Source organism: Haliotis rubra, unplaced genomic scaffold, assembly GCF_003918875.1.
Source record: "Haliotis rubra isolate DU_JTF1 unplaced genomic scaffold, ASM391887v1 Scf27, whole genome shotgun sequence".
NCBI classification, from domain to species: Eukaryota; Metazoa; Mollusca; class Gastropoda; order Lepetellida; family Haliotidae; genus Haliotis; species Haliotis rubra.
Window position 1 is genome coordinate 1448721 of NW_025766780.1, and position 24822 is coordinate 1473542.

The following is a 24822-nucleotide window of genomic DNA, read 5'->3' on the forward strand; positions in this document are numbered from 1 at the left end:
AAAAACCTACAGTATGTATTTTGGCATGTGCATTCTTACACACATGCCTGAATAATAAGCAAATTGTTAAAAATCAAATATTAACAGTACACAACACTTGTTCATATACTATGTTAATCTCCCACAATATTTGATGTAAGTGGATTTTTTTGTTTGAGCACATTGAGCCACAGGAATTCAAGTTCAAATTAAGAACTACTTTCCTTTCCCAGGGTATTTGTTTAAATATCTGTTTTCACTTCTGAACATGCTTCAGTATATGTACAATGAAGCAAGTTGCATTCAAGCAGTCTGTCCCAACTACCTGTTCATTCTTCCAATCTCCGACATAATTAAATGTCTACCTCTCAAGAAAGCTGCTGGACCAGACCAGATTAGTCATCAGTTACTTAGAAAAACGGTCGAGTCTATAAGCCCAGTACTGTGCATATTATTTAACATGTCACTTAATTTATCAGTATATCCTAGCCAATGGAAATATGCAAATGTTATGCCCCTATTCAAGAAGGGTGATCACTCAATTGTATCAAATTATCGCCCTATTTCACTTATAAGTTGTGTTGGGAAGCTGTTTGAAAGAGTTGTATTTAAACATATTTACAATTACTTTATTTCAAATGATTTGTTATATAAATATCAATGTGGATTCGGAGAGGCCACTCTACTGTACAACAACTTGTTGAAATTTATAACCAAATCTGTATATCACTAGATAACAAAGAACACTATTGTATGGTCTTTTGCGATGTATCTAAGGCCTTTGATAGAGTTTGGCACAGAGGGCTTATGCTTAAATTGGAGAGGTAATGGAGTAATTGGAAAGTTACACGATTGGTTTGATAGTTATGTAAGAGGTCGCCAATCAATCAGTTTCTGTTCACGGCTCGTTATCTAAGCCTTTGGTTTTAAAAGCAGGAGTTCCACAGGGATCAGTTTTAGGTCCCTTTCTTTTCATCGTGTATGTAAATGAGATAGCAGATAAACTACATTGTATAACTTTCGGCTTTTTAAGCTGACGACCGTCACTGGGAGCCTTGTCAAAAGAAAAGCATTTGATGGAAAGAATAATGAAAGAAAATCTACAAATATTATGTAATTGGGCAAAGGACTGGCTAATTTCTTATAATCCGGACAAAACGGAAGCTATGCTATTTCTTACTCTAAAGATGGCCAAACAGACATTAATCTGAAATTTGACAATTGTCATGTAAAACCGGGTTGACTTTCATAAACATTTGGGACTAACATTTTCATGTAATGGGGGTTGGCACCATCATATTGAAAGTATTGTTAAAAAGACTTCTAAAATGATTGGAGCATTTCGAAAGTTAAAGTTTCTCCTGAATAGAACAACATTGTCAAGCATATATACTGTATTCATAAGACCACATTTCGAAAGTGCATCTGAAGTATGGGACGGTGTTCTATTGAAGAATCTAATAGATTAGAAAAGTTACAACTTGAAGCGGCTCGTATAGTTACTGGTCTGCAGAGATATGCTTCTTCTAGATCATTATACTTTGAAACGGGATGGGATTTACTATCTGAGAGAAGAAGGGTGAAAAAATTATCGTTATTTTATAAGATACATACAGGCCTTGCTCCAAGTTTTCTTTATGATTTACTCCCTCCTGTAGTAGGTAGTCGAACAAATTATGAATTAAGAAACTCCAGTAATTACACTCAACCCTGTACAAGACTACGATATTCGACTCTATCCTTTTTCCATCAACAATTAAACTGTGGAATAACATAACCTTAGCTATCAGAAACTGTAAATCTGTTGTGTCTTTTTAAAACTGCAGTTCAAGTGAAACAAAATGTGCACTCGTATATTTCTCATATGGGGAAAAGGAAACTAAATGTTTTGCATACAAGATTAAGATATATGACAAGTACACTTAATTATGATTTATTCAGAATTAATGTTAGAAATGATGCACTTTGTCAGTGTGGCCATAATTGTGAAAATGCTTTTCATTATTTTCTTGAATGTCCATTATATATAATTCAAAGAGAACAAATGTTAACCTCTTTAGAAAATATAGTGAATAATAGAGCATGTATTGATATTAATCTCATCTTAAATGGCAATGCAGGTCTCTCGCTTAGCGAAAATCAAAATGTTTTTAAAGGTGTACATATCTACATCCATAACACTAAACGATTTAAATAACTCTGTCTGTACATATCTATACCCTTTGTCTGCCTCTTGTTGTAATATACACTTGTAACTATGTGGAGAGGGCTTATTTAAGTTGGATAACTTGTGCCCAATCCGTTTCTTAATTGAATAAAATATGTTTCAATCAATCAGTCTACAAACCAATGACTCAACAAAGAGAACTAATATTAAAGTGAAACCTAGTATAGAAGTGTTAGGTTGTATGAACTGTGAAGTATTTTACTAAAGTTACAATATCTAAAACCAGTACCTAATTTGATTACACAGGTAATGAAGCTGAGAAATATGATTGAGAAATAATGAGGTTTGTGGACAATAATGTTTTCTGAATATTTGTTGTATAACTGTTTATTCCCCCCGGCATGTAACGTCCGTCTGTCCGTAATCATTTTGTTTCCAGAGCATAACTAAAAAAATGTTCAATATTTTTCAAGAAAAATTGTTAGATATATCAAACAGATACTAAAGTGGTGCCTTTTGCTATTTGCAGATTTGTCATTTTTATTTTTCTTGGTTTCCATGGAAACATTTTGGACTCAGTCTAAACAGGGACGAGTGGGCTTCATTTCCGGAGCTCAACTCGAAAACCGTTCAGTGTCTTTCTACAAGAATTGGCGTATATGATAATAAAATTATCAAACAGGTCTTGAAGTGGTACCTATTGCTATTTGCAGATTTTTGGCATTTATATTTTTCATGATTTTCATGGAAATGATTTGGACTTAGAAAATCAAGTTAGATGAATCGTTCTTTCAAATTCGTGGGGGCCAAGAGGATTTGTCATCTTTTGATGACTCTTGTTTATTGTGGAAGAACATTACCCCACAAAAACCATTACATCTGACATGCAATTACTGTCATTAGTTAACATATCCAAGACAAATATTTACAATTGCAGGGGATGTTGATGACCTTTTCTAGTCATTTTGAATATTATGATCTCTGGCAATGTTCCTTTACAGTTTATTGTTGTCTCAATTGTAGTAAACTAGATGTATTACATCAGTCATTCTGTCTGATTACAGTTTGAGGCTCAAACTTCGTTTGGTTCCATCTACAAGACCAGAATTGAGGGCAGCTCCATGTTTTGTGACTACTACAATGCTCAACAGAAAACATACTGCAAGCGATTAAAGGTCCTCTGCCCAGAACACACGAAGGAAGCCAAAGTAAGTATAGACATGTTAGTTGAAAATTAGTATGTAAAGTCATGTTAATTAGTAGCCACAGTTTGTCTTGACATACTAGTGAGAAGCCACAGTTTTGTCTTGACATACTAGTGAGAAGCCACAGTTTGTCTTGACATACTAGTGAGAAGCCATAGTTTGTCTTGACATACTAGTGAGAAGCCACAGTTTGTCTTGACATACTAGTGAGAAGCCACAGTTTGTCTTGACATACTAGTGGGAAGCCACATTATTCACAACAATCACTATACTATTGTGTCTACTCACACCTCCAAGTGTAGTTGACAGAAAATGGATACATGTTTTGTTTCATTAAAAGTCATAATTGGTGTAGCTGAACAATTACTTGTCAACAAACTGTTTTCGCAGTGGAAATGGCAAGATCGCGCGAAGCCTCATCGGTGACAGGTCAAATTGTTCCATACATAAAAACTATCTGGCAATACACTAAAGTGCAGGCGCATAACCTTAGTTATGATCATAAATATTTTACATTGATAGAGCAAAACCTGCAATTGAAATGATGCAATGCTAGAATATATTTCTGGTTATAAAAAAATAGTAGTTTCTACTACTATATTGTTCCTATCTTTGCATCAGAATTAATCTCCTTATATTATTGCGTATGTTTTAACTAAATCACTGGTAGTCGTGGGGAACGCGATGTGCACAGCTGATTGCTATTTCCAGCTCTGTGTAATGCGAGACAAATACACACGGTAATCTTAATCCCTGCATATAATACAATGCCTAGCAAAACAAATTAGAACTGAAAAGGTAAATAATCTTGTTTAGTGATGTTTAATTGCAAATTTGACGTCTTTACTGACAAAGTCGTCTTCTGTTGTCTGTTCATGCGAAGTGATTCGAGTCGTTTTCTTACCCCTGAAAAAAAGTACGGTAAAAATATAACGGTAACTCATCGTGGCAGTGTCTACGGTAACGCACAAAAGTTGTCCTATCCAGACCGCACTTTACAATACAGACAAATGAGTAAGTCCCAGGCCAGGTCCGTAACAGACAGATTCCACTGTAATGACTTTAACAAGATAACGGCGTTAATAGGATTGTTATTTCATCCTTTGATTCTGAGCATTATCTTTGAAATTGTGAAATTAATGTAAATTTGAGCTGTTTCTAACCATTTTTCTAAACTTTTCCAAATTTTGAATACCGGATCACAATACCAAAACAGGTGTTCTAAAGTTTCTCATTCTTTATTACAAAAACGGCAAAGGGGTGATTCCGATATCTTTATTTCTAGACATACTAGTGAGAAGGCCCAGTTTGTCTAGACATACTAGTGAGAAGCCCCAGTTTGTCTAGACATACTAGTGAGAAGCCCCAGTTTGTCTAGACATACTAGTGAGAAGCCACAGTATGTCTAGACATACTAGTGAGAAGCCACAGTTTGTCTAGACATACTAGTGAGAAGCCCCAGTTTGTCTAGACATACTAGTGAGAAGCCACAGTTTGTCTAGACATACTAGTGAGAAGCCACAGTTTGTCTAGACATACTAGTGAGAAGCCACAGTATGTCTAGACATACTAGTGAGAAGCCAGTTTGTCTAGACATACTAGTGAGAAGCCACAGTATGTCTAGACATACTAGTGAGAAGCCACAGTTTGTCTAGACATACTAGTGAGAAGCCACAGTTTGCCTAGACATACTAGTGAGAAGCCACAGTTTGTCTAGACATACTAGTGAGAAGCCCCAGTTTGCCTAGACATACTAGTGAGAAGCCACAGTATGTCTTGACATACTAGTGAGAAGCCACAGTTTGTCTAGACATACTAGTGAGAAGCCACAGTTTGCCTAGACATACTAGTGAGAAGCCACAGTTTGTCTAGACATACTAGTGAGAAGCCACAGTTTGCCTAGACATACTAGTGAGAAGCCACAGTATGTCTAGACATACTAATGAGAAGCCACAGTTTGTCTAGACATCTTAGTGAGAAGCCACAGTATGTCTTGACATGCTAGTGAGAATCCACAGTATGTCTAGACATACAAGTGAGAATCCACAGTATGTCTAGACATGCTAGTGAGAAGCCACAGTATGTCTAGACATACTAGTGAGAAGCCAGTTTGTCTTGACATACTAGTGAGAAGCCCCAGTTTGTCTAGACATACTAGTGAAAAGCCACAGTTTGTCTTGACATACTATTGAGAAGCTAAAGTTTGTCTAGACATACTAGTGAGAAGTGCCAGTTTGTCTAGACATACTAGTGAGAAGCCACAGTTTGTCTAGACATACTAGTGAGAAGCCACAGTTTGTCTAGACATACTAGTGAGAAGCCACAGTTTGTCTAGACATACTAGTGAGAAGCCACAGTATGTCTAGACATACTAGTGAGAAGCCAGTTTGTCTAGACATACTAGTGAGAAGCCACAGTATGTCTAGACATACTAGTGAGAAGCCACAGTTTGTCTAGACATACTAGTGAGAAGCCACAGTTTGTCTTGACATACTAGTGAGAAGCCACAGTTTGTCTTGACATACTAGTGGGAAGCCACATTATTCACAACAATCACTATACTATTGTGTCTACTCACACCTCCAAGTGTAGTTGACAGAAAATGGATACATGTTTTGTTTCATTAAAAGTCATAATTGGTGTAGCTGAACAATTACTTGTCAACAAACTGTTTTCGCAGTGAAAATGGCAAGATCGCGCGAAGCCTCATCGGTGACAGGTCAAATTGTTCCATACATAAAAACTATCTGGCAATACACTAAAGTGCAGGCGCATAACCTTAGTTATGATCATAAATATTTTACATTGATAGAGCAAAACCTGCAATTGAAATGATGCAATGCTAGAATATATTTCTGGTTATAAAAATAGTAGTTTCTACTACTATATTGTTCCTATCTTTGCATCAGAATTAATCTCCCTATATATTATTGTATGTTTTAACTAAATCACTGGTAGTCGGGGGAACGTGTGCACAGCTGATTGCTATTTCCAGCTCTGTGTACGAGACAAATACACACGGTAATCTTAATCCCTGCATATAATACAATGCCTAGCAAAACAAATTAGAACTGAAAAGGTAAATAATCTTGTTTAGTGATGTTTAATTGCAAATTTGACGTCTTTACTGACAAAGTCGTCTTCTGTTGTCTGTTCATGCGAAGTGATTCGAAGTCGCTTTTTCTTACCCCTGAAAAAAGTACGGTAAAATATATCGGTAACTCATCATTGGCAGTGTCTCTGTAACGCACAAAAGTTGTCCTATCCAGACCGCACTTTACAATACAGACAAATGAGTAAGTCCCAGGCCAGGTCCGTAACAGACAGATTCCACTGTAATGACTTTAACAAGATAACGGCGTTAATAGGATTGTTATTTCATCCTTTGATTCTGAGCATTATCTTTGAAATTGTGAAATTAATGTAAATTTGAGCTGTTTCTAACCATTTTTCTAAACTTTTCCAAATTTTGAATACCGGATCACAATACCAAAACAGGTGTTCTAAAGTTTCTCATTCTTTATTACAAAAACGGCAAAGGGGTGATTCCGATATCTTTATTTCTAGACATACTAGTGAGAAGGCCCAGTTTGTCTAGACATACTAGTGAGAAGCCACAGTTTGTCTAGACATACTAGTAAGAAGCCCCAGTTTGTCTAGACATACTAGTGAGAAGCCACAGTATGTCTAGACATACTAGTGAGAAGTGCCAGTTTGTCTAGACATACTAGTGAGAAGCCCCAGTTTGTCTAGACATACTAGTGAGAAGCCACAGTTTGTCTAGACATACTAGTGAGAAGCCACAGTTTGTCTAGACATACTAGTGAGAAGCCACAGTATGTCTAGACATACTAGTGAGAAGCCAGTTTGTCTAGACATACTAGTGAGAAGCCACAGTTTGTCTAGACATACTAGTGAGAAGCCACAGTTTGTCTAGACATACTAGTGAGAAGCCACAGTATGTCTAGACATACTAGTGAGAAGCCAGTTTGTCTAGACATACTAGTGAGAAGCCACAGTATGTCTAGACATACTAGTGAGAAGCCACAGTATGTCTAGACATACTAGTGAGAAGCCACAGTTTGTCTAGACATACTAGTGAGAAGCCACAGTTTGCCTAAACATACTAGTGAGAAGCCACAGTTTGCCTAGACATACTAGTGAGAAGCCACAGTTTGTCTAGACATACTAGTGAGAAGCCACAGTTTGCCTAGACATACTAGTGAGAAGCCACAGTATGTCTAGACATACTAATGAGAAGCCACAGTTTGTCTAGACATCTTAGTGAGAAGCCACAGTATGTCTTGACATGCTAGTGAGAATCCACAGTATGTCTAGACATACAAGTGAGAATCCACAGTATGTCTAGACATGCTAGTGAGAAGCCACAGTATGTCTAGACATACTAGTGAGAAGCCAGTTTGTCTTGACATACTAGTGAGAAGCCCCAGTTTGTCTAGACATACTAGTGAAAAGCCACAGTTTGTCTAGACATACTAGTGAGAAGCTAGTTTGTCTAGACATACTAGTGAGAAGTGCCAGTTTGTCTAGACATACTAGTGAGAAGCCACAGTTTGTCTAGACATACTAGTGAGAAGCCACAGTTTGTCTAGACATACTAGTGAGAAGCCACAGTTTGTCTAGACATACTAGTGAGAAGCCACAGTATGTCTAGACATACTAGTGAGAAGCCAGTTTGTCTAGACATACTAGTGAGAAGCCACAGTATGTCTAGACATACTAGTGAGAAGCCACAGTTTGTCTAGACATACTAGTGAGAAGCCACAGTTTGTCTTGACATACTAGTGAGAAGCCACAGTTTGTCTTGACATACTAGTGGGAAGCCACATTATTCACAACAATCACTATACTATTGTGTCCACTCACACCTCCAAGTGTAGTTGACAGAAAATGGATACATGTTTTGTTTCATTAAAAGTCATAATTGGTGTAGCTGAACAATTACTTGTCAACAAACTGTTTTCGCAGTGGAAATGGCAAGATCGCGCGAAGCCTCATCGGTGACAGGTCAAATTGTTCCATACATAAAAACTATCTGGCAATACACTAAAGTGCAGGCGCATAACCTTAGTTATGATCATAAATATTTTACATTGATAGAGCAAAACCTGCAATTGAAATGATGCAATGCTAGAATATATTTCTGGTTATAAAAAAATAGTAGTTTCTACTACTATATTGTTCCTATCTTTGCATCAGAATTAATCTCCTTATATTATTGCGTATGTTTTAACTAAATCACTGGTAGTCGTGGGGGGAACGTGTGCACAGCTGATTGCTATTTCCAGCTCTGTGTACGAGACAAATACACACGGTAATCTTAATCCCTGCATATAATACAATGCCTAGCAAAAACAAATTAGAACTGAAAAGGTAAATAATCTTGTTTAGTGATGTTTAATTGCAAATTTGACGTCTTTACTGACAAAGTCGTCTTCTGTTGTCTGTTCATGCGAAGTGATTCGAGTCGTTTTCTTACCCCCTGAAAAAAAGTACGGTAAAATATACGGTAACTCATCGTGGCAGTGTCTACGGTAACGCACAAAAGTTGTCCTATCCAGACCGCACTTTACAATACAGACAAATGAGTAAGTCCCAGGCCAGGTCCGTAACAGACAGATTCCACTGTAATGACTTTGACAAGATAACGGCGTTAATAGGATTGTTATTTCATCCTTTGATTCTGAGCATTATCTTTGAAATTGTGAAATTAATGTAAATTTGAGCTGTTTCTAACCATTTTTCTAAACTTTTCCAAATTTTGAATACCGGATCACAATACCAAAACAGGTGTTCTAAAGTTTCTCATTCTTTATTACAAAAACGGCAAAGGGGTGATTCCGATATCTTTATTTCTAGACATACTAGTGAGAAGGCCCAGTTTGTCTAGACATACTAGTGAGAAGCCCCAGTTTGTCTAGACATACTAGTGAGAAGCCCCAGTTTGTCTAGACATACTAGTGAGAAGCCACAGTATGTCTAGACATACTAGTGAGAAGTGCCAGTTTGTCTAGACATACTAGTGAGAAGCCCCAGTTTGTCTAGACATACTAGTGAGAAGCCACAGTTTGTCTAGACATACTAGTGAGAAGCCACAGTATGTCTAGACATACTAGTGAGAAGCCAGTTTGTCTAGACATACTAGTGAGAAGCCACAGTATGTCTAGACATACTAGTGAGAAGCCACAGTATGTCTAGACATACTAGTGAGAAGCCACAGTTTGTCTAGACATACTAGTGAGAAGCCACAGTTTGCCTAAACATACTAGTGAGAAGCCACAGTTTGCCTAGACATACTAGTGAGAAGCCACAGTTTGTCTAGACATACTAGTGAGAAGCCACAGTTTGCCTAGACATACTAGTGAGAAGCCACAGTATGTCTAGACATACTAATGAGAAGCCACAGTTTGTCTAGACATCTTAGTGAGAAGCCACAGTATGTCTTGACATGCTAGTGAGAATCCACAGTATGTCTAGACATACAAGTGAGAATCCACAGTATGTCTAGACATGCTAGTGAGAAGCCACAGTATGTCTAGACATACTAGTGAGAAGCCAGTTTGTCTTGACATACTAGTGAGAAGCCCCAGTTTGTCTAGACATACTAGTGAAAAGCCACAGTTTGTCTAGACATACTAGTGAGAATACTAGTGAGAAAAGTTTGTCTAGACATACTAGTGAGAAGCCACAGTATGTCTAGACATACTAGTGAGAAGCCACAGTTTGTCTAGACAGTTTGTCTAGACATAGAAACCACAGTATGTCTAGACATACTAGTGAGAAGCCAGTTTGTCTGAAGACATACTAGTGAGAAGCCACAGCATGTCTAGACATACTAGTGAGAAGCCACAGTTTGTCTAGACATACTAGTGAGAAGCCACAGTTTGTCTTGACATACTAGTGAGAAGCCACAGTTTGTCTTGACATACTAGTGGGAAGCCACATTATTCACAACAATCACTATACTATTGTGTCTACTCACACCTCCAAGTGTAGTTGACAGAAAATGGATACATGTTTTGTTTCATTAAAAGTCATAATTGGTGTAGCTGAACAATTACTTGTCAACAAACTGTTTTCGCGAGTGGAAATGGCAAGATCGCCTTGAAGCCTCATCGGTGACAGGTCAAATTGTTCCATACATAAAAACTATCTGGCAATACACTAAAGTGCAGGCGCATAACCTTAGTTATGATCATAAATATTTTACATTGATAGAGCAAAACCTGCAATTGAAATGATGCAATGCTAGAATATATTTCTGGTTATAAAAAAATAGTAGTTTCTACTACTATATTGTTCCTATCTTTGCATCAGAATTAATCTCCTTATATTATTGCGTGCATGTTTTAACTAAATCACTGGTAGTCAGTGGGGGAACGTGTGCACAGCTGATTGCTATTTCCAGCTCTGTGTAATGCAGAGACAAATACACACGGTAATCTTAATCCCTGCATATAATACAATGCCTAGCAAAAACAAATTAGAACTGAAAAGGTAAATAATCTTGTTTAGTGATGTTTAATTGCAAATTTGACGTCTTTACTGACAAAGTCGTCTTCTGTTGTCTGTTCATGCGAAGTGATTCGAGTCGTTTTCTTACCCCCTGAAAAAAAGTTACGGTAAAATATACGGTAACTCATCGTGGCAGTGTCTACGATGCTTGCACAAAAGTTGTCCTATCCAGACCGCGCTTTACAATACAGACAAATGAGTAAGTCCCAGGCCAGGTCCCGTAACAGACAGATTCCACTGTAATGACTTTGACAAGATAACGGCGTTAATAGGATTGTTATTTCATCCTTTGATTCTGAGCATTATCTTTGAAATTGTGAAATTAATGTAAATTTGAGCTGTTTCTAACCATTTTTCTAAACTTTTCCAAATTTTGAATACCGGATCACAATACCAAAACAGGTGTTCTAAAGTTTCTCATTCTTTATTACAAAAACGGCAAAGGGGTGATTCCGATATCTTTATTTCTAGACATACTAGTGAGAAGGCCCAGTTTGTCTAGACATACTAGTGAGAAGCCCCAGTTTGTCTAGACATACTAGTGAGAAGCCCCAGTTTGTCTAGACATACTAGTGAGAAGCCACAGTATGTCTAGACATACTAGTGAGAAGTGCCAGTTTGTCTAGACATACTAGTGAGAAGCCCCAGTTTGTCTAGACATACTAGTGAGAAGCCACAGTTTGTCTAGACATACTAGTGAGAAGCCACAGTTTGTCTAGACATACTAGTGAGAAGCCACAGTATGTCTAGACATACTAGTGAGAAGCCAGTTTGTCTAGACATACTAGTGAGAAGCCACAGTTTGTCTAGACATACTAGTGAGAAGCCACAGTTTGCCTAGACATACTAGTGAGAAGCCACAGTTTGTCTAGACATACTAGTGAGAAGCCCCAGTTTGCCTAGACATACTAGTGAGAAGCCACAGTATGTCTTGACATACTAGTGAGAAGCCACAGTTTGTCTAGACATACTAGTGAGAAGCCACAGTTTGTCTAGACATACTAGTGAGAAGCCACAGTTTGTCTAGACATACTAGTGAGAAGCCACAGTTTGCCTAGACATACTAGTGAGAAGCCACAGTATGTCTTGACATACTAGTGAGAAGTGCCAGTTTGTCTAGACACACTAGTGAGAAGTGCCAGTTTGTCTAGACATACTAGTGAGAAGCCACAGTTTGTCTAGACATACTAGTGAGAATCCACAGTTTGTCTAGACATACTAGTGAGAAGCCACAGTTTGTCTAGACATACTAGTGAGAAGCCACAGTATGTCTAACCATACTAGTGAGAAGCCAGTTTGTCTAGACATACTAGTGAGAAGCCACAGTATGTCTAGACATACTAGTGAGAAGCCACAGTTTGTCTAGACATACTAGTGAGAAGCCACAGTTTGTCTAGACATACTAGTGAGAAGCCACAGTTTGCCTAGACATACTAGTGAGAAGCCACAGTTTGTCTAGACATACTAGTGAGAAGCCACAGTTTGCCTAGACATACTAGTGAGAAGCCACAGTATGTCTAGACATACTAATGAGAAGCCACAGTTTGTCTAGACATCTTAGTGAGAAGCCACAGTATGTCTTGACATGCTAGTGAGAATCCACAGTATGTCTAGACATACAAGTGAGAATCCACAGTATGTCTAGACATGCTAGTGAGAATCCACAGTATGTCTAGACATACTAGTGAGAAGCCAGTTTGTCTTGACATACTAGTGAGAAGCCCCAGTTTGTCTAGACATACTAGTGAAAAGCCACAGTTTGTCTAGACATACTAGTGAGAAGCTAAAGTTTGTCTAGACATACTACCGAGAAGTGCCAGTTTGTCTAGACATACTAGTGAGAAGCCACAGTTTGTCTAGACATACTAGTGAGAAGCCACAGTTTGTCTAGACATACTAGTGAGAAGCCACAGTTTGTCTAGACATACTAGTGAGAAGCCACAGTATGTCTAGACATACTAGTGAGAAGCCAGTTTGTCTAGACATACTAGTGAGAAGCCACAGTATGTCTAGACATACTAGTGAGAAGCCACAGTTTGTCTAGACATACTAGTGAGAAGCCACAGTATGTCTAGACATACTAGTGAGAAGCCAGTTTGTCTAGACATACTAGTGAGAAGCCACAGTATGTCTAGACATACTAGTGAGAAGCCACAGTTTGTCTAGACATACTAGTGAGAAGCCACAGTTTGTCTTGACATACTAGTGAGAAGCCACAGTTTGTCTTGACATACTAGTGGGAAGCCACATTATTCACAACAATCACTATACTATTGTGTCTACTCACACCTCCAAGTGTAGTTGACAGAAAATGGATACATGTTTTGTTTCATTAAAAGTCATAATTGGTGTAGCTGAACAATTACTTGTCAACAAACTGTTTTCGCAGTGGAAATGGCAAGATCGCGCGAAGCCTCATCGGTGACAGGTCAAATTGTTCCATACATAAAAACTATCTGGCAATACACTAAAGTGCAGGCGCATAACCTTAGTTATGATCATAAATATTTTACATTGATAGAGCAAAACCTGCAATTGAAATGATGCAATGCTAGAATATATTTCTGGTTATAAAAAAATAGTAGTTTCTACTACTATATTGTTCCTATCTTTGCATCAGAATTAATCTCCTTATATTATTGCGTATGTTTTAACTAAATCACCGGTAGTCGTGGGGGGAACGTGTGCACAGCTGATTGCTATTTCCAGCTCTGTGTATCTGAGACAAATACACACGGTAATCTTAATCCCTGCATATAATACAATGCCTAGCAAAACAAATTAGAACTGAAAAGGTAAATAATCTTGTTTAGTGATGTTTAATTTGCAAATTTGACGCCTTTACTGACAAAGTCGCCTTCTGTTGTCTGTTCATGTAAGTGATTCGAGTCGTTTTCTTACCCCCTGAAAAAAAGTACGGTAAAATATACGGTAACTCATCGTGGCAGTGTCTACGGTAACGCACAAAAGTTGTCCTATCCAGACCGCACTTTACAATACAGACAAATGAGTAAGTCCCAGGCCAGGTCCGTAACAGACAGATTCCACTGTAATGACTTTGACAAGATAACGGCGTTAATAGGATTGTTATTTCATCCTTTGATTCTGAGCATTATCTTTGAAATTGTGAAATTAATGTAAATTTGAGCTGTTTCTAACCATTTTTCTAAACTTTTCCAAATTTTGAATACCGGATCACAATACCAAAACAGGTGTTCTAAAGTTTCTCATTCTTTATTACAAAAACCGCAAAGGGGTGATTCCGATATCTTTATTTCTAGACATACTAGTGAGAAGGCCCAGTTTGTCTAGACATACTAGTGAGAAGCCCCAGTTTGTCTAGACATACTAGTGAGAAGCCCCAGTTTGTCTAGACATACTAGTGAGAAGCCACAGTATGTCTAGACATACTAGTGAGAGTGAGAAGCCACAGTTTGTCTAGACATACTAGTGAGAAGCCACAGTTTGTCTAGACATACTAGTGAGAAGCCACAGTTTGTCTAGACATACTACATACTAGTGAGAAGCCAGCATGTCAGTTTGTCTAGACATACTAGTGAGAAGCCACAGTTTGCCTAGACATACTAGTGAGAAGCCCACATCTAGACATACTAGTGAGAAGTTACAGTCTTGACATACTAGTGAGAAGCCACAGTTTGTCTAGACATACTAGTGAGAAGCCACAGTTTGTCTAGACATACTAGTGAGAAGCCACAGTTTGTCTAGACATACTAGTGAGAAGCCACAGTTTGCCTAGACATACTAGTGAGAAGCCACAGCCTAGACACTAGTATGTCTTGACATACTAGTGAGAAGTGCCAGTTTGTCTAGACACACTAGTGAGAAGTGCCAGTTTGTCTAGACATACTAGTGAGAAGCCACAGTTTGTCTAGACATACTAGTGAGAATCCACAGTTTGTCTAGACATACTAGTGAGAAGCCACAGTTTGTCTAGACATACTAGTGAGAAGCCACAGTATGTCTAACCATACTAGTGAGAAGCCAGTTTGTCTAGACATACTAGTGAGAAGCCACAGTATGTCTAGACATACTAGTGAGAAGCCACAGTTTGTCTAGACATACTAGTGAGAAGCCACAGTTTGTCTAGACTCAGTTGAGAATAATACTAAATGAGAACATTTGTCGGGTAATCTGAGTGGCGTTACCACTAATAATACATGACCATCAAGTGAAAGATGACAAATAAACAGGTGTAGGTTTTTTCACTACCAAACATGGGTTACAGCAAGGGAGTAGTAATCACTGTATTGCCTGCAATTTTAATTGACAAAAAAATAGGTGTTGACGCTGTTTTGATACGAATAGAATGCCATTGTAGCATAAGCAATACATATTGGCATATGCTGTGTACTAAAGTAAATATATACATCTATACAGTTTTGAACTTAAGTGGATTTTTAGATGTTTCCTGCAGTGGCCAAGTTTGGTTGATTTAATTCATGTATTCAAATGAATCAAATGTGTGTTTAATATTATAAGTCAATTGACATATTATTACATGACATGATTGAATATCAAGGTAAAAATTAAAGAATCTAGATCAGTCATCATATAATCCATGCATAAAAAATCCAAATTCCTGCTTTGATACTTTATTCAAATCAGACTACAACTCCCAGTGATATTTCCAAATAACAGCATCTCATGGGCATACTCCATTCTTATTATCTGATTGTTTAGGTCAAAGAAATTGGATATTTTATTGGAAATTTTATAAGTGTGCATTGAGTAAAATAAGGTCTGAACTTGAAAATCTCTGGCCTCGTCTCAGATCTCAGCATTGAAAAGAAATCGCGTGAGAAGTAACTTGTCACATGATCAAGCTCTTCTTGTGTGGCTTGTCGTGTCTGCAAACATAGCTTACTCTAGTTCTCCATCAAACATAAATAACCAACACAGCAACTTCATTCATTTGTTCATTTTAAGACAACATACAGTCAGACATATAAGGACCCAATAAACAGTTAAGTGCTCCAGATCTATTACCGTATATTACTGTAGATAAGCCGATTTCATAGATAAGCTCACCCCTTAACTTGACCCTTAAGATCAGATTTGTAGATAAGCCGACCCCCGAACTTTCACTCATCTTTCTGTCATGATCAGTCATCGGAAATAGTGTTAACAAATCCATATTGAATTACTTAAGTTTATCCTCCGATATTATGAATTCGGTCCGCATTATTCACAGCAATCACTATCATGCCTTGAAATGAAGTGTGACAGAAAAGTCATATTAAAATTGTTGTAACTGGAGTGAGTGAGTTTAGTTTTACGCCGGACTCCGCAATATTCCAGCTATATGGCGGCGGTCTGTAAATAATCGAGTCAGAACCAGACAATCCAGTAATCAACAGTAGGATCGATCTGTGAAATTGGGAACCAATGACATGTGTCAACCAAGCCAGCGAGCCTGACCACTATCCCCTTAGTCGCCTCTGACGACAAGCATGGGTTACTGAAGGCCAATTCTAACCCGGACCTTCACGGGTCTGTTGTCGCTGGACGTTAACGTCAACAAACTGTTTTCATGGTGGAAATAGCAAGATTGCTCGAAAATCTCTCAGGTGACAGGTCAAATTGTTCCATGCATAAAAACTATCCGGCAATACACTAATGTGCTGTCGCATAACCTTATTGATGATTTTAAATATTTTACATTTATAGAGCAAAACCTGCAATTAAAATGACACAATGCTAGAATATATTTCTCTTTATAAAATAATAGTATGTATGTTTTAACTAAATCAGTGGTAGACCGTGGGGAAATGTGTGCACAGCTGATCGCTATTTCTGACTCGCTGTTGGAGACAAAGTTACATGGTAATCTTAATCCCTACATATAAGACAATGCCTTGGCAAAAACAAATTAGAACTGAAAAGGTCAATAATCTTGTCCAGTGATGTTTAATTGCAAATTTGATGTCTTTGATGACTAAGTTGTCTTGTCTTGTTCGTTCATGTGAAGTGATACGATGATGTTTTCTTACTCCCTGAAAAGAAGTTTGATGTAAGTGTAACCTGCAGATAAACCGACATCCTTCTACAAACTGCTTTTATGGTCCTCAAAACTCGGCTCATCTACGATAATATATGGTAAATGAACTGAAAGAAGTCACAACTGGAAATTATGGACTTGCTTCCAATATAAACATTATATCTCAGTGTTATGGACATCAAGGTGGGTTGAAAACAGCAAACTTCACCATCAATAAACCGTAGTATAGATCCTCCTTTTCCTAAAAGATGTTATTATGGTTAGCTCCAGCATAATAACATGGAGGTGTTGGGTGGGAGTTATAAAATTAGCACACTTATAACAAATGTTAGTTTTATTTTGTAAACTGAAATAAGCTCTAAACTTGATAGTTTAAAGCAATTACTGGTAAACTTATGTTCTGAACTTTTTCTATTCTTTGTCAACACATTGAAAGCACGGTTGATGCAAATTTACTGTGACTAGTTTCTTTATGCAGTGAAAAGCAATTTGTAAGCACAATGTTTGGAAGACCAAAGATGTGCGTCCAGTTTCGTTCAGTATTCAATGCCAAAAAAATTAAATGCAAACATCATACATCAACACTTCAAGATGGAAACACATGATATCTATAGATCTGAAAGATGCGTACTACTGGCCTAGGATCATAAGAAGTATGTTTGGTTCAGATGGAACAGAACACTATGAGTTTCAGTGCATGTGGTTTGACCTGGCACCTGCACCAAGATCTTTCACAAAGATCTTGGCTTGTGAGATCTTGCGAAGGGGTGCGAAATCTAGCGAAGTGTCAGTTGAACTTCCATCTGTATCCTTTGACTGATAACTCTCCGAGCCAATAGATCCAGAGCTTGGACTACTGCTCGTGTCTGTATTCTTCTGTCGTCCCGGGATCAACCATGCTGTCTATCATGTCCTCATCTGTGGTTGCCGCTGCCCCGAAGTTGGTGGTTGGATGCTGTCGGAAATGTTTACACGTGCCTATTGGCTGTCATTTCGACTGACAAAGTCTGTTTGTTTTACTTTTTGTCTTTTGGCTTGAGGTGGTTGTCATTTGGCTGTCTTTCTTGTCAGCCTATTGCTTCTACACAGTTTTGCCATACCATTACGTGCACATGTACTACACATGCAAGGCAACCCATAAACCCTCCCACAGGGGCAGATGGGCACGTTTATGACCCGTAACATTTGGATTAAAACTCTGCGGTGCGAAGGTCAAGAAAGCCAGAGAAAAGAGTGACCAGTTAATTAGTAGATTGGTCATCTTGCACCCTGATATCATAGGGGGACTGCATGCTGTAAAAACAATCCATCTAATATCACCCCAGCAAAAACTTGGGAACACAAGCTGGTATTTAATGCTGTCCTAACGTTTCTAAATAAACTAGATATTTATCTAATAAAAACAAAATAGTGCGACAGTTGTTCTTGTGTAAAATGTGCCAGGTGCAGATCGATTACCATTGTCACAACATCTTTATACCCGACAGTTGGGCTGGGGCTGAAGTGATATTTGTTATCTGTTTAAACAAATGGTGTGTGCTAATGGGATTGCCTAGTGATGGTTGGCCAATTGAATAGTGCAGTTTAAACAGTTGTAGTAATATTATCCTCAATGATCAATAGAGGGATTTTAGCAGTTGGCATTTTTCATAGTTCATGGACTCTTCTGGTCTTGTACCAAAACATCCATAACAACAACATGGATTGCCATATACATGTATTATGGCATGTCTTGTTGGTTCCATTTTCTCCATGCTGACATCATGATCACTCTATGCCATTTTTCCTCCTCACTAAATTGTTTTTTGTATTTGGAAACTTGAAGAAAAGACACGTGGCACTTCTGCCCAATGAATTAGTAGACAATACACAGCTCTGTATTCCAGGAATAAAAGAAAATCACTGCATTGTCATGTAGATTTAAAACACTTTAAATAAATGAATTTTTTTCTCTGTGTGTACATACAGACTTCGTTTGATCATTCTGTTAAGAACCCCAAATATGTCCCTCGAGACAAGAATTATTTGTGTTGAACTGGAAACCATTGTTATCCCCCGCAATGCGTTTTTTGGGGGGTTGGGGGGTGCACATTCGTCTTTTCCGGAGCAGAACTTTAAAACCGTTCAATATTTCTTCACCAAACTCGGCACATAGATCATAGATCTGGGGGTGTACTGGTGCTTTTAGTAGTTTTTTATTTCTGAATAAAATATTTTTTGTGTTTCTATGGCAACAAGTTTCACTTCTACTGAACTTGGTGGTTGTGTTCTTTTCCGGAGCAGAACTTAAAAACTGTTCACTATTTCTTCCCCAAACGTGGCACATAGATTGGTCTGGTGGTGAACTGGTGCCCTTGACAGTTTTGGAATTCTGAATAAAATATGTTTTGCGTTTCCATGGCAACAAGTTTGACTTTGACTGAATTTGGTGGTAGTGCTCCCTTCTGGTGCAGAACTTACAAACCTTTCAATACTCTCCTTCCACTTTGCTATACGGTCAGGCTACGTTAATCCGAACACTGATATGAACCATTATGTACACCACTACAGTAAAGTTACTTCCCTTCGACATACCGAGACAAGAACATAAGAATTGATGGTGCCAGTTCCGTTTGCACAAGTGAGACCTACTAAAATCACAAACTAACGACATGGTCATCTCAGAAGTGTCGGGGTGGTGGGGTAGCCTAGTGGTTAAAGCGTTGGCTCGTCACGCCGAAGACTCGGGTTCGAATCCCCACATGGGTACAATGTGTGAAGCCCATTTCTGGTGTCCCCCGCCGTGATGTTGCTGGAATATTGCTAAAAGTGGCGTAAAACCATACTCAGTCACTCAGAAGTGTCACCTCACTTATCAATTACCATTGAAGTTTATTGATGAAAATCAGCACTAATGAATGGTGCTCATGAGGTAAGGGGATTATCCGAACCTTTTTGATGTACCGCCTGATTAATGAAGCAAAACCAAGTGTAATTAGCTAATACGTTACGCCTAATTAATGTCCGGATCTGGAGAGTGAAGCACCGGATTAATGAATCAACAGTTAATGAGTTTACATAATAAACAGCATTGGTTACAGCCAGGTACTGTTCGGATATCACGGGAATTGGATTATCAGGGTCCGGACTAACGCGGCCAGACTGTATACACGCCAAAACATTTGACATAATCATAACTAGTAGACATATTCATGAAGAGTATTTTGCCATTGCTGGCCATATTGATGACTTTGTCTTCTTGTTGCTGAAGTGTACATCTTTTTATCCAGATTGCGGCAGATGATGTATGTGGTTGTGCACTCGTTACCCATGTATTTGAAGAGACAGGAGAGTACTGCCGAGCGCCCAAGAGGAAATGTCTCAAACATTACTGTTGGGAGAAACTTCGGCGAGCAGAGATTGACATGAACAGACTCAGACAGGTTAGAAATATGTGAATAAAGTGTTGCATAGTGCTGAAGGCTCAAAAGATAACAATGGCAGTATTTGTTGTATGTAAGGGGAAATAAGGCCTGAGATGTTTCAGCATTAGTACCAAGTTGAAGAGTTATCAACACAAATTTCATGCCCTGCAATAGTTCACTTCACCAGCAATATGACAGCTGCCAGTACATAGATCTTGGGAACAAGGATCTATTCTGTCAGGGTGTGATGACAACTGGAACCAAGACAACCTGGTCAATGCTTCTGATTACTTTTAGCTGCTACAGTTGACAGGATAATGATAGCCTAAAGTAAACAGTATATATGAGGAAGTTAGAACTCAGGTACATGATGTTTTAGCTCAAAGTTGGAAGTTCGATTTGCAGCAATGTTGTACCAAAAGACATTTAAGGTTGTACTTGTCTCCCTGCCTGATGCCTCTGAGTCAGTATCTGAATGGAGTGTCCATGTTCAACTTTGGCATTTTTCTGTGAGCCTGGACAACATACTTGCATGTCGCCAAACAAATTTGCATGCACAGCCACACACATAAACATTACCCTCTGAGAAACTACATCCCCACTGAAGATTAAGCTGTACATGCTTGTTTCCACCAATGAAACAGCTATTTACTCAAATGGTTCACCCATGAAAATCCAGGTTAGATTTGATTTTCAACAGCCAATACAGGGTTTTACCTTGACTGGTGGGGGGTCCAGGGGACCACCAGTAATTACTTTTATGGGTTCTTGCAGGCAATATCAAGGTCCAGTATAGTATTAAAATGGTGTGTACTGCCTGTATAGATAACTACTTCAGAGCCTGGAATGAATCAATGGACAGTTGTCACGATCAATGCATGCATTGTTTGTATTATTGTGGGTCTCTCATGAAACAGTTTTGCGTTTCTGTGTCCATTCTGTACATTTGTGCATGCTGGAAACCATGCTTATCATGACAAATGGAATCGGGTGGTCAGGCTCACTGTCTTGGTTGTCAAATGTCACCATATGCTAATTGCATAGATGGAGCTCAAGATGTCAATCACTTGCTCAGGAATATTGCTGAGTGCGGCGTCAAACAAACCAAACCAATCACTTGGTCCAGACTCTAGTTTACTGATTGCCATCATATTGCTTGAATATTGCTGAGTGCAGCATTTTTTTTATGTATGGTAATTACTCTGCTGTTTTTCTTCTTTATGTAATGATAATTGATATATGTGTAGCTGGCAGTGGGACTATTTTCTTTTTTTATGTCATATTTAAAATTTTGATCTTGATTTGACCTCAACACTCCAACCATCCTCAATACTGAAATTTCTTATGGCAGTGACTCAGCTGTCTTCTTTAAATATTAGGAATGTGGTCAGTTAGTGGGTGGGTGCCGTACATGTTTCTTTTATCATCACCCTTGCTCCTCAATTTTCTTAAACTGCATTTCTCTAAATAATCCCCTAGAAATGCAGCCCCAATAAAGCTGTAAGTTGACATGCTTGTTCCCACCAAGGATGACACCCTCGTCTGTTCAGTGGGACTGAAGTTTGTCTTCACACATGGTAACAATGTTGAAAGTCTAATTATGGTCCTTGCAAAATGCAGTTTGCTCCACTGTAAACATAAATACCCTCAGAAACTGCAGGACCAGGAAAGCTGAGACATGCTTGTTTCTGTCAGTGATGACACTTGTTGAAGAGTGATTTATGGCCATTGTAACCTCTAACCTGGCACCGTTTTGTCATATGAAATGATTCAATGAACATTGATTTCATGTTTCAGTGGCTTCGCCTTGATGAGCTGTTTGAGCAAGAGCGTAATATCCGCATGGCAATGTCCAACAGGATGGGTGTGCTTGGAATGATGTTACACCAGTCTATAGACCATGACCCTCTCACACCAATGAAGACTTCCCATAGTTATACCAGTCTATAGACTATGACCCTCTCACACCAATGAAGACTTCCCATGGTTACACCAGTCTATAGACCATGACCCTCTCACACCAATGAAGACTTCCCATAGTTATACCAGTCTATAGACCATGACCCTCTCACACCAATGAAGACTTCCCATGGTTACACCAGTCTATAGACTATGACCCTCTCACACCAATGAAGTCTATAGACTATGACCCTCTCACACCAATGAAGACTTCCCATAGTTACACCAGTCTATAGACTATGACCCTCTCACACCAATGAAGACTTCCCATAGTTACACCAGTCTATAGACTATGACCCTCTCACACCAATGAAGACTTCCCATGGTTACACCAGTCTATAGACTATGACCCTCTCACACCAATGAAGACTTCCCATAGTTACACCAGTCTATAGACTATGACCCTCTCACACCAATGAAGACCTCCCATAGTTACACCAGTCTATAGACTATGACCCTCTCACACCAATGAAGACTTCCCATAGTTTCACCAGTCTATAGACCTTGACCCTCTCACATGAGTAATTGCATATATTTCATATATCATTTTGAGCAAATCTCTGAAAGATTGCAGCTGATACAACTGAAAGTACCTGTAACTGATGAACCTGTGTTACCACCGGTTAGTCTGTCATCTGTCTCCAGTCATATGTCCAAGAATTATTGGTTGTTGGAGTTGGAATCTTCAGCATGGAAAATGGCAGAAATAATGATGAACAAAATACATGGCCATCTTTTATTTCTAAGTGTAGTAAATTAAGTTCACTGAAGTGTCATGTCATCAAATCTCTTACATTTCGTTAATAAAATGACTTTAATATTAAGAAATCAAACTGCTTTCATGTGCTTATTCCCACTATGAGGACTTCCCAAATTGTTCAGCAGGTTTGAATCCGATTTTCCCAGCAGTCACATTGACAAAAAGTATTTTTTCAAATGTAATGAAACTTAGTAAATGAGTAGTTAAATTAGTTCTGAGGCGTAGCGTATTGGTTCAGTTTGTGGTGATAAGTTTTGACCCTGTTTTAACCCTGCTGTACAATTCTTGCAAAGGCAAATAGGCTTTGTAATATTCTCATCCTCTGTATGCACATGCATGTAAATATGATGCATTAAAAACGGCTGCATGGAATACTTTGAATGTTAAATTTTAGCAGTAAACTGATCTGGGTTCCTGTAAATGCAGATGAATTGGTGCGATCTGCCAATTCATTCACACAAAGTTTTGACGGAAATAATGTTCATTTCGAATAATTTCAGTAAAACTTATAAGAACCTTTGGTCATCGTATACAATGAAAACCTTTGTCATCAGTTAGTGTAATAACAGGACTAACTTGCTATCATCTACACACGCCCATGTTTCATTCAAAAGATTATCTGTAAAACTTGCCTGCCTAGTCCTCTGTCGGCTTCTTGGCAGTCTTCATGCCTTCGAAAGAGTTCTTGGTCCACTTCTGCTCATGGGATGTCGTCTTGTCAGTCGTCCTGCCTCTATGGGACTTCAAGGTCCACGTCTGCACCCAGGGCATCTTCTTGACAGGCCAGTGTTTATGGAGGTCCGCTTGGCGGTCCCTTCAGTTGGAATCCTTCAGGCAGTCCGTTGTAGCCTTGGTCAGCATACAGTCTACTACACCTGCAGGTGACGATGGCGTCCTGGGTCATAAGAGTAATTATTATTGAACACGTAACAATAAAACACTTCAAAAGATTGCTTGAAAAAGTTGCCTTTCTGGTCCTCTGTTCACTTCGAGGCCATCTTCATACCTTCAGAAGAGTTCTTGGTCTACTTCTGCTCATGGGGTGTCTCCATCGGGCAGTCCTTTGTCTCACTTGCCAGCATTTAGTCCGCTACACGTGCAGGTGATGATGGCGTCCTGAATCCCTAAAGTAACGTTAAGGCATATTTCACATCATTGATACTTACTACACAGATTATAATGTGACGAACAAGTTGTAACCTGAATATCGAACTGAAATATTGCAATACTTAACCAACATGTGGTCCCAGTCGGCCAGTACACTGTCACCCAAAGTCGCCAGCCTGGATTCGCTTTATCTTGGAACTACCTACTGAAGGAAATAATGGTGGGTAAGCACTAAGTTATGCCATCTCTATGACAGCATCACGCAGGGCATGCATGAGGGGTCCCTATCTAGCCTACCACCTAAAATCTAACAGTCAAGTGTAGTCAGCATTTGTTCTACTGGGGATTGCTGAGAAAGACTGGGAGCCACAGAATGTAGCAACCCTAACCAGCTCGGCTGTTGCTGCAAAAGCCATCCTGATGGGACAGTCAGGCCCTGGCACCGAACTCCTCCCCAGTACAGTCGGCAGGGACTTAACTGGGTACCCAGAGACTTTGGAGCCACCATTAGACAAAAACTCATCCCACCGGTCTCCTGGAAAAGCAGTGTACTAAGTCTGTGTAGAAGTGTGTGTGTGGGGAGGGGGGGCAACGCCAAATCCAGAAAGGACCAGGGTTCCTGCGTCTGAAAGAAATGAGTCATGGATAAGCATCATAGTACCCATTTGGGAAATCGAACCATGCCC

The 24822-nt window shown here is 38.9% G+C and overlaps 1 protein-coding gene across 2 annotated transcripts in view; it reads left to right on the plus strand.

The window, feature by feature from the left end:
- LOC124280559 (CXXC-type zinc finger protein 1-like) overlaps positions 1-23102 on the plus strand; it is an 85222-nt gene extending 62120 nt beyond the window's left edge. The window contains exons 13-16 of one of the 2 annotated variants that reach the window (XM_046716506.1): positions 3211-3354; positions 20176-20328; positions 22108-22244; positions 22490-23102. In XM_046716506.1, the coding sequence (XP_046572462.1) occupies positions 3211-3354; positions 20176-20328; positions 22108-22244; positions 22490-22505 (450 nt within the window). In that variant the 3' untranslated portion in view covers positions 22506-23102. Of the gene's footprint in view, positions 1-3210; positions 3355-20175; positions 20329-22107 lie in introns of both variants that reach the window. The other variant, XM_046716507.1, reaches the window with a different exon arrangement.
- The last annotated feature ends 1720 nt before the right edge of the window (positions 23103-24822 follow it).